Source organism: Bos indicus x Bos taurus, chromosome 15, assembly GCF_003369695.1.
Source record: "Bos indicus x Bos taurus breed Angus x Brahman F1 hybrid chromosome 15, Bos_hybrid_MaternalHap_v2.0, whole genome shotgun sequence".
Taxonomy (NCBI): Eukaryota; Metazoa; Chordata; class Mammalia; order Artiodactyla; family Bovidae; genus Bos; species Bos indicus x Bos taurus.
This window is the reverse complement of record NC_040090.1, coordinates 75364954-75381379: the sequence shown is the minus strand read 5'-3', so window position 1 is coordinate 75381379 and position 16426 is coordinate 75364954. Positions and strand designations below refer to the sequence as shown.

The window sequence follows — 16426 nt, the reverse complement described above, 5'->3', positions numbered from 1 at the left end:
CTTTTCTTTTTCCCTCTGACTTTTCAAAGTCACAAAATCAGATTCTCTCTCAGGTATGCCCTTAAAGCCAGCCAGGACCCAATCAGTCTTTGAGGATATTCGGAGAAGGGGAATAGACTATTTCTTTTAGACCTTGTCGTTTTGAAGCTTCTAAATACTTTAAAAAGTAAAAATAAAAAAAAAAAAAACTATGATTTTTTTCTAAATATACTAAAGCGATAAATCCTAGATGATCTTAAAGCTAAATATTTTTCTTTCTTCTCAATATAATAACTTGCTCTATTTTTCTGTTCTATAGTTTATTATCCCTGTCTACAAACTGAGCCTAATTTATAATGGCTTAAAGCAATATGAGTTTGCATGGAGCAGGGAGTCAATTTTGTACTTCTCAAGGGCAAGAACAACATATGTACAAAGAGAGATAGAGCAGGTGTTATTAATCGCCAACCTTATGAAAAGGATTAAAGGTATTTATTGATACAAATAAATGGATATGAAACTAATGTGGATATCTAAGAGAGAAAAACAAGAATTCACATAATTGTACCAAGACCATTTATTGATTGATATTTTAAAATAAAGAAAGCACCTGCTTCTATGAAGTGAAAATTCATTTTAGACATACCTTTATGTGTCTGATCACTCAAAATAATTGTTTACAGAAAATCCTTAGAAGGTATATTTTTTGGAGTATTTGTTGTTTTCAAATGTAACATTTTAATGTCATATTTTTCTGGTTTTATTTTATGACATTCATAGCATAAAATTTGCTCACAGTCTTGAAGAAATGATCAACTCAAGGTAAATGAAAATCACAAATTTGAGGGAAATGAGTTTAACATGATCAATAAGTTTTGTATATAACATAACCATTGCTAATTAAAATTAATTTATTTAATGAAATGTGAATAATACAGTTGGTAATTATTTCTTATTTATGCAGTCTCTCTCATTAATTAAAAATAAATCAGAATGAAAGAATAAGTTAGAAGAAAATGTTTAATTTTGTTTGCATTGAAAAATGCAATAAAGTTCATTCTTACTTTTCTCCTAATATAAATTTGTCAAATTCTAGAGTGAGAGGGGGTCTTAGAAATTCTCTGGCCCAACTGCCTTACTTTAGTTCCCTATGCGGTCAATGCCCAGGCAGGTCAAGTGACTGGATTTGTGTTACATAGCTGATTAAGGATTGAGCTGGAACTTGATCCAGAAATTTCCTGACTTTGGGTCTAGGACTTTCCCCATTGTATCTCATTACCTTTAAAATAAAATTCAATCCAAACAGTTTTTTTTATGTTTGGGCTCACCAGAGCTGTGGTTTTCCAGTGCTTCATACAGTGTTTAGAGAAGGATAAACTGGTATTCATAAGCATGTGGCAGCATTTTAAATTGGATTTTCAGGCATAAATTGCATTTGGATCCACCTCTTCTGCCACTATTGAAGGGATATCCCAGCCAGAGTCTCTCTGCCACTCTAGTTCCATCATCTTTCTCCCCCTCTGTGTCACTCTTTTGTGTCTTAAACAAGCCAGTGTGGAGAAAAGATCTTTTTTCCAGTTCTCTGTTGAGTTAAGACACTGTGATGGTACTATAGGATTTGGTTAAAAAGGTGTCTTACTTCATTTAGTAGACATACAATAGAAGATATTACAGGAAAAGATTTGGCAGTTGAAAAATGAGCATGTCTGTTAATGTTTATCTAAGGTTACAGCATTTCTGATTTTGGGTTGCAAGTTTAAATTCTGTAGTTTGTGAGAGATTAAAGAATCTCCAAGCATTACTATTTCTTCAAGAGCAAGCATTCTTATTTCACTTATTTATTGTATCATAATTACTAAGAATGCTTTAAATAATACTAGTCAGCTGATGTAGCTACATAATATTTGAGAAGTAAGGTATAAATATGGACAGTACTAATCAAATGAATACAAGTTGCAAAAAACCAAATTTGCATAATGAAGTATTTCCAATTTCTTACTGGGAAGTTTTAAATAAATATTACTCTCAGTTTAACATAACAGAGAATAATGAAATAAAAAGTAATTTGAACTTTTTCCTAAACATTTCATCAATAAGAAAATTTTTACATTTGATTCTAAATTTCTAAAAGTATTATTATTCAAAGAACAAAATTGTGTTAACTTACGGCCCTGATGCTTTCAAAATGTCCACCTTCCTTTTCGAAATCAATAGGCTGTCCTTTCAGTGTCCAGTAGAAAGTGACATCCAAGCTAGGATCGTGAATTGCTTTGCAATTAAGGACAATGCTTTCTCCCACTGTTAACTCTGTTCTTTTAGGAGTAAGCTCTATTCTTGTAGGTTCTATAGAAATAAAAATACATTAATTAGCATAGCACATAGTTTTCCCCTGCATTCTGTATTTTAAATAATAGAGAAAAATTAAACAGGGAATCTATGTAACATAGTTGCTCCAGATATGTATCTTTTAATAAACTATTATTAATTGAAATATCTTTTATTGTATTTAGGGTATTTTACTAGGTATTTGTAGGGAACTGATGATTTAAAAGTCACTATTCCTATTAACAAGTCAGCTTGATGAAAAAGAGGGAAGACTATACAACTAGTAATAGCATTTGGCATCCTGGAAGGCGAAGTATTAGAAAAAAGACTCTGTAGCTTCCCTGTCCACCTTTAAGGATCATCAAGTATAGAAAGGATTTTTACACTTAAAAAAAAAAAAGCCCCACATCGAAGGAAAAATAATTCAAGCAAGTTCACTTCTTTAAGGGGTATAGGAAGAACCTCCCTTCAAATGACTATCTTAACAAAGATGAAACTATACTACTACTGCTACGGTACCAACTTGTATTTTCTTTGTAGTTTACAAAACCTTCTTGTAAGTAGAGGAGTAGAAGAGGCACCTCTGGCTGATTATAAACTATCACCTCCAATAGCTGCTTTGACTGAGATCTAAACAAAGGCAAAATGGTGAATAGAATTTTTTTAAGAAAAAAATGTTTATACTAACTAATGATCCACTTTAATTTTTAAAAGATAGATATATTTTTACTGGATATAGAGCAACTTTAAACCAATAAATGCTAATACCAACTGTACATCTAAGGGATATTTAAGCTAATGATCAAATACATGCAATATGATATATATATATATATTATATATATATAATAAGCTAATGATCAAATGCATGCAATATGATATATAATTATGTATATATATATTTATATATATTTGAATAAGTAGGGGGATGATGAAGACAGGACTTTGATTTTTTCTTTTTTCCTAATTAGACTCCTGACTGTACATGACTCAAGACGCCTGGCACAAATGACTAAAAATTAGCCTAATTTTCCTATTCCAGCTCTATTGTTTGCAATAGCATAGTCTGATGAAGCACCATTGTTAACCGTTGATAAGTTCCTTCTAAGGAGTCTCTGAGAGGAAAGAGCGACACCAGGAAAGGAATGTCACTATAAATATTAACATTATGGAACTCAGATATTCTGTGTGGCATTCTAAATTCTGGCTTCATCAGAGAGGACAGATAATCACAGCATACTGCAGTTTAAACTTTGTGACAACTGGAATGTTCTGAGTAACTAAACATTCCACTTAACTCATAATTAACAGAAAGCATTTTTGCTATTATTAAATGAAAAAGTCTGTGAATTCTGCCTTGCCTCACTATGGAAAAGATTATTTAACACACACTAAGAATGAGACTCAAACTCGAAGACTGAATTGTGTTCCAGTAATGTATGCTGTATAAGTGGAGGCATTTTAAAAATTATGTTCTTTTCTTCCGTGGATGTTTGCCTCTTTTCTAAAATATCAGAATGTTGGCTATTTTAATTGTATTTCTACTTCTAAAAAAGAGAAAAAGTAAAATTTTATACTTTTGTGGCCAAAGTATGATTCACTGTATACTATATGCACAAATGGAAAAAAGCAAGTGATGTACTTTGTTGTGAAAAGCATTCCTTTGCCAAATGAAGACAGTGTTTAAGACAGGAGATTTTCTTATAATTTGACAAGTAGTCTCAAAAGAGGGTTCTAGATTTGAAATCTAGTTCACTTTAGAACTAGAAAACTAACAGAAACATTTAAGCAGTAACATTTATAATACTGAAAAAGGACAGTGTATAAAAAAGTTCCACTGATGTCGACATCAAAGAGTAGCTCTGGTGTTGCTTCATCTGATGCATACTCCAACAGCACATGTTCATATCCTCTTTCTGCTTCTCTTTTTTGCCCCAAATTCCCAGTTGAAGTGGTAACACAGCAGCATTACTGATTGATGCTAAAATTAATCTTGGTTGAGGAAAATATTTTTATTCTGCTGGCATACTTGAAATTTTTGAGATACCAACTAAAACTTCAGAAAGCTCTCTTTACCCTCCCACATATTTTGTTCAAAGCAAAATACTTAAATTTCTACCAATAATATGTTCCTTTCTTCACAGTCCCCTAAATAACGGAAAGGGACAATTTGACTGTGTTTGTCCTTAATTTGCAATTAGATTTCATCAACAGAAGCATGTGCACATATACAAGCAAACACACATACATGCATGTTACATTTATTCTCTTTCAGATAAGGCCATGAAACTATGCTTATAGAAAATTCATCACATTTTCTTACCTTTTACAGATACTGTAGCTGTGATTTCAGCAGAGCCAAAGACATTTTCCCCTCGGCAAATGTACTTTCCCTCATCTGATTTAGAAGCATTTAGGATCCGGAGACTCCCGTCTGGAAGAATAGCTATTCTGAAAATCATTAAAAAGGGTGTTTTTTTTTTTTTTTTTTTTTTTCCTGCTTTACTTCAAATCATCTAAGTGGTAAGAAACTCTGATGAAGTCTGAAACCACTTCCAAGGTAATAATAAATAAGATAAAGATCATTGTGAAAACATGCAGGGAGAGTAGAAATATTTTGCCCTTCAAAAAATTATATAGTAAACCCACATAATACCTTCTTATAGTTAAAAGGGTTAGGGAGTTACAGGTTTTCTTTGGACACATTTATGACATTCATTTTAAAACTTGTGGAAAAAAAGGTGACCCTGAATTTTGTTATTAAAACTTATACTATAATAACACCCAGTGATATTTTAATATTAAGCTTGAGGTATTTCACCTCAAACCAAGAATGACCTCAAAAATCAAATATCAGAAGAAATAGCATAAAACATAGAGGAGGACAAGCACAGAACGTAAAATTAATTGTATACAGCCTCGAGATGATTTATGGTGGTTTCTTTGCACTGCAACCTGTGTAGCAAGGGCGTGACAATGAAACCTGAATCCTGGAACCTGGACTGCTCACACTGCACTTTTCAAACAGAAAAATGTGATATCTGAGTTTGCCTTTGGGCTCTTTTGAGACCTTTATTATAAGTGGACCTTGAGTCTTATATGAAGGTGAGAAATTAGAGTATTATTAAAAATTTTAGAAGTTTAGTGAAAATGAGATTGACATTCTGGATTACCATATTCTCCTGTGTATTCATCATTCCAGAAATATACAGATTTCAAACTTAATTAGAATTTCTGTCCTTTTCTCCCTTGTATGCTCCTGAAATATAATCTGTTATTTCACCAGTGCATCAGCCTACTGAAGCAACCTTAGGCATAGCAGGGATGGCTATCGTGATTTATTTGATATGCCACTAGAATTTAGACTGCCTTCTTTTAGGAAAGAAGTCTGTGCTACTTTTGGTAGAAAACCAAAGCTCTCACCAAACTTAAAATTCTAAAATTGGATTTTCCTGGTTCTGAAAAGAATAGTTTATTCCATGGCATCATGAAAACATTAAACTATTTAAGGTATAAGAATAATGGCTAATTCTGTTTAGTCAACATCCTATATGTTGTTTTTAAATTAGTATTCAATTTTGCCAATCAATCCAGAACTGAGGGCTAAGGACAGTATTGAAATTTTAACAATTGGATTAAATTCTAGGCTGCTGAATATTGATTATTAATTTTCCTGACATTGTCATCCATAAAGAAACCACTTTAAAAACATTATACTGCTTTCAATATGGATCAAATTTGATTTACAGTGTGTTGACAAGGGAGACAAATTTAGAAGCAAGCCAAACTAGGAATAGAAGATTTGACTGTAATTTATGTCTAGAAGGGATATTAATGAGACATTTGGTAAGAACACTGGTCTCTAAAGATATACCATCTATTTAGGATGGTCAATGAAAAATTCTGTTTATTATTTAGGACTGTTTCTATAAAGATAGAATATAATGTATTTATTCCATTTTAGTAACAGAAATATGCACGTTACAAAAAGATGTATTTGAAAGCAAAAATTATATTTTTTATAAACAAACCAGTCTTCTCTTGTACTAATGACACACTTTATTTAAATACAGCTAAATTACTACAGTTTGCAAGATTGTTAATATCTTAAATATGTCTGGATTTTACTTACTGATGTAAATTCTAATCTAGCAGGGGAGAAGTTTGGCTTAAAAAATTACCACCTTTAAAGAAATAAATGTATCTTAGATACTGGCAGTATTTCAACTCTTGATTTAAGATAAGTCCTTTCTCACTGACAGAAGGCAATATATTACAAAGATAGTTTATGAACACTCCTGTACTTTAGGCCACTGATCCATTTGGAGGATGAAGAATTTTAAATATCATGATGTTTTTAATCTGTCAATTGGCAGTGTCATTTAACCAAAAGCCTGTCTACTGGTTGAAGTTGCAAATCCTTATCAGATAAACTTTTTTTTTTTTAGAAAAGAAAAAAAAATAGAAAAGACAATGTATGCAATTAACCTTATAATGTCTGGCTATTGAGGTCAGGGGCGGCGGCTGAGAGGAGATACCCCACGCCACAAGCCCGAGGCCAGGGGCGGCAGGCAGGAGGAACTACCCCACGCCCCCATGCCCGAGGCCAGGGGTGGTGGCTGGGAGCACCAACCCCATGTCGAAGGAGCCATGGCTGTGCGGGCACAGGAGGGCCTCGAGGACCTATCCCACGTTGAAAGTCAGGAAGGGCGGCAGTGAGGAGATACCCCTCGTCCAAGGTAAGGAGCAATGGCTGCGCTTTGCTGGAGCAGCCGTGAAGAGATACCCCATGCCCAAGGTAAGAGAAACCCAAGTAAGATGGTACGTGTTGCGAGAGGGCATCAGAGGGCAAACACACTGAAACCATACTCACAGAAAACTAGTCAATCTAATCACATTAGGACCACAGCCTTGTCTAACTCAATGAAACTAAGCCATGCCCGTGTGGCCACCCAAGATGGGTGGGTCATGGTAGAGAGATCTGACAGAATGTGGTCCACTGGAGAAGGGAATGGCAAACCACTTCAGCATTCTTGCCTTGAGAACCCCATGAACACTATGAAAAGGCAAAATGATAGGATACTGAAAGAGGAACTCCCCAGGTCAGTAGGTGCCCAATATGCTACTGGAGATCAGTGGAGAAATAACTCCAGAAAGAATGAAGGCATGGAGCCAAAGCAAAAAGAATACCCAGCTGTGGATGTGACTGGTGAAAGAAGCAAGGTCCGATGCTGTAAAGAGCAATATTGAATAGGAACCTGGAATGTCGGGTCCATGAATCAAGGCAAATTGGAAGTGGTCAAACAAGAGATGGCAAGAATGAATGTCGACATTCTAGGAATCAGCGAACTGAAATGGACTGGAATGGGTGAATTTAACTCAGATGACCATTTTATCTCCTACTGAGGGCAGGAATCCTTCAGAAGAAATGGAGTGGCCATCATGGTCAACAAAAGAGTCCAAAATGCAGTACTTGGATGCAATCTCAAAATGACAGAATGATCTCTGTTTGTTTCCAAGGCAAACCATTCAATATCACAGTAATCCAAGTTTATGCCCCAACCAGTAATGCTGAAGAAGCTGAAGTTGAACGGTTCTATGAAGACCTACAAGACCTTTTGGAACTAACACCCCCAAAAGATGTCCTTTTCATTAAAGGAGACTGGAATGCAAAAGTAGGAAGTCAAAAAAAACCTGGAGTAACAGGCAAATTTGGCCTTGGAATAGGGAATGAAGCAGGGCAAAGACTAAGAGAGTTTTGCCAAGAAAATGCACTGGTCATAACAAACACCCTCTTCCAACAACACAAGAGAAGACTCTATACATGGACACCACCAGATGGTCAACACCGAAATCAGATTGATTATATTCTTTGCAGCCAAAGAAGGAGAAGCTCTATACAGTCAGCAAAAATAAGACCAGGAGCTGACTGTGGCTCAGACCATGAACTCCTTATTGCCAAATTCAGACTTAAATTGAAGAAAGTAGGGAAAACCACTAGACCATTCAGGTAAGACCTACATCAAATCCCTTATGATAATACAGTGGAAGTGAGAAATAGATTTAAGGACCTAGATCTGATAGATAGAGTGCCTGATGAACTATGGAATGAGGTTTGTGACATTGTACAGGAGACAGGGATCAAGACCATCCCCATGGAAAAGAAATGCAAAAAAGCAAAATGTCTGTCTGGGGAGGCCTTACAAATAGCTGTGAAAAGAAAAGAAGTGAAAAGCAAAGGAGGAAAGGAAAGATATAACCATCTGAATGCAGAGTTCCAAAGAATAGCAAGAAGAGATAAGAAAGCCTTCTTCAGCGATCAATGCAAAGAAATAGAGGAAAACAACAGAATGGGAAAGACTAGGGATCTCTTCAAGAAAATCAGAGATACCAAAGGATCATTTCATGCAAAGATGGGCTCGATAAAGGACAGAAACGGTATGGACCTAACAGAAGCAGAAGATATTAAGAAGAGATGGCAAGAATACACAGAAGAACTGTACAAAAAAGATCTTCATGACCCAGATAATCACGATGGTGTGATCACTGACCTAGAGCCAGACATCCTGGAATGTGAAGTCAAGTGGGCCTTAGAAAGCATCACTATGAAGAAAGCTAGTGGAGGTGATGGAATTCCAGTTGAGCTATTCCAAATCCTGAAAGATGATGCTGTGAAAGTGCTGCACTCAATATGCCAGCAAATTTGGAAAACTCAGCAGTGGCCACAGGACTGGAAAAGGTCAGTTTTCATTCCAATCCCAAAGAAAGGCAATGCCAAAGAATGCTCAAACTACTGCACAATTGCAGTCATCTCACACGCTAGTAAAGTAATGCCCCAAATTCTCCAATCCAGGCTTCAGCAGTATGTGAACCGTGAACTACCTTATGTTCAAGCTGGTTTTAGAAAAGGCGGAGGAACCAGAGGTCAAATTGCCAACATCCACTGGATCATGGAAAAAGCAAGAGAGTTCCAGAAAAGCATCTATTTCTGCTTTATTGACTATGCCAAAGCCTTTGACTGTGTGGATCACAAGAAACTGTTGAAAATTCTTCAAGGGATGGGAATACCAGGCCACCTGACCTGCCTCTTGAGAAACCTGTATGCAGGTCAGGAAGCAACAGTTAGAACTGGACATGGAACAACAGCCTGGTTCCAAATAGGAAAAGGAGTACGTCAACGCTGTATATTGTCACTCTGCTTATTTAACTTATATGTAGAGTACATCATGAGAAATGCTGGGCTGGAAGAAGCACAAACTGGAATCAAGATGGCCGGGAGAAATATCAATAATCTCAGATATGCAAATGACACCACCCTTATGGCAGAAAGTGAAGAAGAACTAAAGAGCCTCTTGATGAAAGTGAAAGAGAAGAGTGAAAAAGTTGGTTTAAAGTTCAACATTCAGAAAACTAAAAGATTGTGGTATCTGGTCCCATCACTTCATTGCAAATAGATGGGGAAACAGTGAAAACAGTGTCTGACTTTACTTTTTTGGGCTCCAAAATCACTGCAGATGGTTATTGCAGCCATGAAATTAAAAAATACTTACTCCTTGGAAGGAAAATTGTGACCAATCTAGATAGAATATTCAAAGCAGAGATATTACTTTGTTCACAAAGGTCCGTCTAGTCAAGGCTATGGTTTTTTTAGTAGTCATGTATGGATGAGAGAGTTGGACTATAAAGAGACCTGAGTGCAGGAGAGTTGATGCTTTTGAACTGTGTTGTTGGAGAAGACTCTTGAGAGTCCCTTGGCTGCAAGGAGATCCAGCCAGTCAATCCTAAAGCAGATCAGTCCTGGGTGTTCATTGGAAGGACTGATGTTGAACCTGAAACTCCAATATTTTGGCCACCTGATGCGAAGATTTGACTCATTGGAAAAGACCCTGATGCTGGGAAAGTTTGAAGGCAGGAGGAGAAGGGGACAACAGAGGATGAGATGGTTGGATGGCATCACCAACTCAATGGACATGGGTTTGGGTGGACTCCTGCAGTTGGTGATGGACAGGGAGGCCTGGCGTGCTCAAGTTCATGGGGTTGCAAAGAGTCAGACATGACTGAGTGACTGAACTGAACTGAACTGAAGTCACCTCAGTCATGTCTGACTCTTTTCAATCCTATGGACCATAGCCCACCAGACTCCTCTGTCCATGGGATTCTCCAGACAAGAATACTGGAGTGGGTTGGCATGCCCTCCTCCAGGAGATCTTCCTGACCCAGACATCAAACCCTCATCTCTTATGTCTCCTGCATTAGCAGGTGGCTTCTTTACCACTAGTGCTACCCTATGTGTGATCTTAAAACTACTCAATCTCTGTTCTTATATGTATTACTGTCATAATTACATCTAATTAGTTCTTTAAAAGTATTAACCTCATATTGTATGTAAATTGTGTTTTTGTGCTGTGTGTAGGCAGTAATTGAACATTTACTCAAAAATTTAAGTCAAATATATGACAAATTTTGAAAGAGAAAACATGGTGCCGGGGAGAATTTCTACTACTAAAGCCTTAATTATTTTGGGTGTTTGATGAGTCTTTTCTGCAGGAAGCATGACACTGAAACCTGAGGAGTGAGACAGTTAACTAGGTGAAGATTGGGAAAGCACAGGGAATGATGCTGCAAGACCTCCAGATAGGAAAGCCCACAAGACCTCAAAGAGCCAAATGACCAGCTATGATGGCAGATATAAAGGGGGAGCTGAGGATGGCTCAGTGGTAAAGAATCTGCCTGCCAAGTAGGAGATGCGGGTTCCATTCCTGGATCTGGAAGATCCCCTGGAGAGGAAAATGGCAACTCACTCCTATAGCCTTGCCTGGGAAATCCCATGGATGGAGGAGCCTGGTGGGTTACAGTCCATGGGGTCACAAAAGTGTCTGAAGTGACTTAGCGACTAAACAACAACAATAGGAATATAGTAAGTTCACATGTTAAAAGTATATAACTGAAAAGTTCTTACATACAGATGCAGTCATGAAACTATTAATATGATTGAAATAATCAACATATATGTCAACTGTACTTTCTCCACTCAGCCCTTTCTCATCCCATGCCTATCATGGGTCAACTACAGATCTGCTTTTTATCACTAGAGTAGGTTTGCACTTTTCCAAAGTTTTATGTAAATAGAATCTTATCAGCATGTACTCCTTTTTGTTTAGTTTATTTCACTCAGCATAATTAAGATTAAATTGAGGGTCATCCTGTGGCAACTACTAAGAATCCATTCCTGTTCATGGATGAGTAGTATTCCATTGTGTACAGATGGCACAACTTTCCTATCTTTCACCTTTTGGTGGATGCTTATGTTATTTTCACCTTGTGACTATTACAAATAAAGCTACTATGAATATTTGTATATATGTATTTTATTAATATTTATTTCTCTTGGATAAATACTTAGAAGTGGATGACTAGATCATCTGGTTTATATTCCTATTTATATGTGGAATTTAAGAAAAAAAATACAAATGAACTTATCTACAGAACAGAAATTGAGTTACAAATGTAGAAAACAGCCTTATAGTTACCAGTGGGTAAGAGGGGGGAGGGATAAATTGAAAGATTGGGACTAGCTATGGGGTATGAACCTAATTACATATTTATTTAGCACTGTGAAAGTGTGAGTGGCTCAGTTGTGTCTGACTCTTTTTGACCCCAAGGACTATAGCCTGCCAGATCACCTCTGTCCATGGAATTCTCCAGGCAAGAATACTGGAATGAGTAGCCATTCCTTTTCCAGGGTATCTTCCCAACATAGGGGTTGAACTGGAGTCTCTCACATTGCAGGCAGATTTTTTAATGTCTGAGTCACCAGGGAAGCCCTTTTACTTTTACTAGTATATGGTTATCCAATTGTTCCATGCCATCATTTGGAAAAGACTTATCTTTCCTCCATAGTCTTTTCATCATTGTCAAAAATCAATTGGCCATGTAAGTATAGGTCAACAAATGCTTAATTCTCTCTGCTGGTCCATTGATCTACTAGTGTCTTGATTAGTGGAGCAATGTGATCTGTCTTAAGTTCACATGAGATAGTTCCTTCCACTTGCTCTTCTTTTTCAGAACTGTTTTGGATATTCTATATTCTTAGCATTTCCATATAAATTTTGTAATTACCTTGTCAGTTTAAAAAAAATCTACTGAGATTTTGATTAGAATTTCAGTGAATATACAGCTTAATTTGAGGACAAATTAATGTTAACAATATTGCTTTAGAAACCATGAACATGACATACTTCCTTTTATTTAGTTCTTTTAAAAAATCTCTCTAAGTAATATTTTTTAGTTATCAGTCTACTGGTCTTAAATATCTGTTGTCAGATTTATCCTTATAGTTTTTGTTGCTATAGTAAAGAACTACTTTTAATTTAATTAACTATTGTAATTTCTTACTTAATTACTATTTTAAATAATAATTACATGAGAAATATGTAGTTTTAAGAAGCTGTACAGTAATATCCCTTGTATGCTTTTTTCTCAGTAACTCTTTATGGTAATATGTTGCCATAAAGTGTAGTATAGCCAAAGGTATAGTATAATATTACAATCAGGATATTGATATTAATATAATCAATTGATCACATTTAGATATTCATAGTTTTAACTTATTCATTTGTGTGTACTTTAATTTCTATACAATGTTTTCATTTTGTGTTTGTGTATCCATCACCACAGTCAAGACACTGAACAATTCTAACACCATAAAAACTCTTCATTTTTCCTTTTACAGCCTCAGCACCTTCATTCCACACCACCACCATCATCCCTAACCCCTGGGTCCTAATTGCAGCCAACCACAAATTTGTCTTGTTACTTTTTTTCATTTCAAAAATTATACAAAGTGAAATCTTATAATATGTAACTTTGGCGGGGCTGATTTTTTTTTTTAACTCATTTAGCTTAATTCCTTGGAGAATCATCAAAGTTGTTGTATGTATTAACAGTTTATTTTTACTGCTGACTAATATTCTACGGTCATCTGAGTTAAATTCACCCATTCCAGTCCATTTTAGTTCACTGATTCCTAGAATGTCGTCGTTCACTCTTCCATCTCCTGTTTGACCACGTCTTCTTCTTCTTTTTTTTTTAAGATTCTTTTTTTTAATTTAATTTTATTTTTTAATTTTACAATATTGTATTGGTTTTGCCATATATCAACATGAATCTGCCACAGGGATACATGTGTTCCCCATCCTGAACCCTCCTCCCTCCCCGTACCATATACAGAGTGAAGTAAGCCAGAAACAAAAACACCAATACAGTATCAGATCAGATCAGTCATTCAGTCGTGTCCGACTCTTTGTGACCCCATGAATTGCAGCACGCCAGCCCTCCCTGTCCATCACCAACTCCCGGAGTTCACTCAGACTCATGTCTATCCAGTCGGTGATGCCATCCAGCCATCTCATCCTCTGTCGTCCCTTCTCCTTCTGCCCCCAATCACTCCCAGCATCAGAGTCTTTTCCAATGAGTCAACTCTTCGCATGAGCTTGCCAAAGTACTGGAGTTTCAGCTTTAGCATTATTCCTTCCAAAGAAATCCCAGAGCTGATCTCCTTCAGAATGGACCGGTTGGATCTCCTTGCAGTCCAAGGGACTCTCAGGAGTCTTCTCCAACACCACAGTTCAAAAGCATCAATTCTTCAGCCCTCAGCATTCTTCACAGTCCAACTCTCACATCCATACATGACCACTGGAAAAACCATAGCCTTGACTAGACTGAACTTTATTGGCAAAGTAATGTCTCTGCTTTTGAACATGCTATCTAGGTTGGTCATAACTTTCCTTCCAAGGAGTAAGCGTCTTTTAATTTCATGGCTACAGTCACCATCTGCAGTGACTTTGGAGCCCCCCAAAATAAAGTCTGACACTGTTTCCACTGTTTCCCCATCTATTTCCCATGAAGCGGTGGAACCAGATGCAATGATGTTCGTTTTCTAAATGTTGAGCTTTAAGCCAACTTATTCAGTCTCCTCTTTCACCTTCATCAAGAGGCTTTTGAGTTCCTCTTCACTTTCTGCCATAAGGGTGGTGTCATATGCATATCTGAGGTTATTGATATTTCTCCCGGCAATCTTGATTCCAGCTTATGCTTCTTCCAGCCCAGCGTTTCTCATGATGTACTCTGCATAGAAGTTAAATAAACAGGGTGACAATATACAGCCTTGACGAACTCCTTTTCCTATTTGGAACCAGTCTGTTGTTCCATGTCCAGTTTTAACTGTTGCTTCCTGACCTGCATACAAATTTCTCAAAGGGGAGATCAGGTGGTCTAGTATTCCCATCTCTTTTAGAATTTTCCACAGTTTATTGTGATCCACATAGTCAAAGGCTTTGGCATAGTCATTAAAGCAGAAATATATGTTTTTCTGGAATTCTCTTGCTTTTTTCATGATCCAGCAGATGTTGGTAATTTGATCTCTGGGTCCTCTGCCTTTTCTAAAACCAGCTTGAACAACAGGAAGTTCACAGTTCACATACTGCTGAAGCCTGGCTTGGAGAATTTTAAGCATTATTTTACTAGCGTGTGAGATGAGTGCAATTGTGCGGTAGTTTGAGCATTCTTTGGCATTGCCTTTCTTTGGGATTGGAATGAAAACTGACCTTTTCCAGTCCTGTGGCCACTGCTGAGTTTTCCAAATTTGCTGGCATATTGAGTGCAGCACTTTCACAGCATCATCTTTCAGGATTTGGAATAGCTCAACTGGAATTCCATCACCTCCACTAGCTTTCTTCATAGTGATGCTTTCTAAGGCCTACTTGACTTCACATTCCAGGATGTCTGTACTAACGCATATATATGGAATTTAGAATGATGATAACAATAACAGTGTATTGACCACTTCTAATTTGCTTTGATTCATGGACCTAACATTCCAGGTTCCTATTGCTCTTTATAGCATCGGACCTTGCTTCTATCACCAGTCACATCCACAACTGTGTATTGTTTTTACTTTGGCTCCATCCCTTCATTCTTTCTGGAGTTATTTCTCCACTGATCTCCAGTAGCATACTGGGCACATACTGACCCGGGAAGTTCCTCTTCAGTATCCTAACATTTTGCCTTTTCATACTGTTCATGTGGTTCTCAAGGCAAGAATACTGAAGTGGTTTGCCATTCCTTTCTCCAGTGGACCACATTCTGTCTGTAGAAGAAACGGAGTAGCCATCATGGTCAACAAAAGAGTCCAAGATGCAGTACTTGGATGCAATCTCAAAAACAACAGAATGATCTTGTTTCCAAGGCAAACCATTCAATATCACAGATATCCAAGTCTATGTCCCAACCAGTAATGCTGAAGAAGCTGAAGTTGAATGGTTCTACAAAGAGCTACAAGACCTTTTAGAACTAACACCTAAAAAACATGTCCTTTTAATTATAGGAGACTGGAATGCAAAAGTAGGAAGTCAAGAATCACCTGGAGTAACAGGAAAATTTGGCCTTGGAATACAGAATGAAGCAGGGCAAAGGCTAATAGAGTTTTGCCAAGAGAACACACTGGTCATAGCAAACACCCTCTTCCAACAACACAAGAGAAGACTATACACATGGACATCACCAGATGGTCAACACCGAAATCAGATCGATTATATTCTTTGCGGTCAAAGATAGAGAAGCTCTATACAGTCAGCAAAAACAAGACCAGGAGCTGACTGTGGCTCAGACCATGAACTCCTTATTGCCAAATTCAGACTTAAATTGAAGAAAGTAGGGAAAACCACTAGACCATACAGGTATGACCTAAATCAAGTCCCTTATGATTATACAGTGGAAGTGAGAAATAGATTTAAGGGACTAGATCTGATAGATACAGTGCCTGATGAACTATGGATGGAGGTTCATGACATCGTACAGGAGACAGGTATCAAGACCATCCCCGTGGAAAAAAAAAATGCAACAAAGCAAAATGGCTGCTGGGGAGGCCTTACAAATAGCTGTGAAAAGAAGAGAAGTGAAAAGCAAAGGAAAAAGGAAAGATATAAGCATCTGAATGCAGAGTTCCAAAGAATAGCACGGAGAGATAAGAAAGCCTTCTTCAGCGATCAATGCAAAGAAATAGAGGAAAACAACAGAACACCAAAGACTAGAGATCTCTTCAAGAAAATTAGAGATAACAAGA

The 16426-nt window shown here is 36.9% G+C and overlaps 1 protein-coding gene across 4 annotated transcripts in view; it reads right to left on the bottom strand.

Annotated features, from left to right (window-relative positions):
- CNTN5 (contactin 5) overlaps nt 1-16426 on the bottom strand; it is a 1679852-nt gene that overhangs the window by 177387 nt on the left and 1486039 nt on the right. For all 4 annotated transcript variants that reach the window (XM_027563907.1, XM_027563903.1, XM_027563906.1 and 1 more), the window contains 2 exons: nt 4628-4755; nt 2147-2322 (listed from right to left, as the gene is read on the bottom strand). In XM_027563907.1, coding sequence (XP_027419708.1) covers nt 2147-2322; nt 4628-4755 — 304 coding nt within the window. The remainder of the gene's footprint in view (nt 1-2146; nt 2323-4627; nt 4756-16426) is intronic.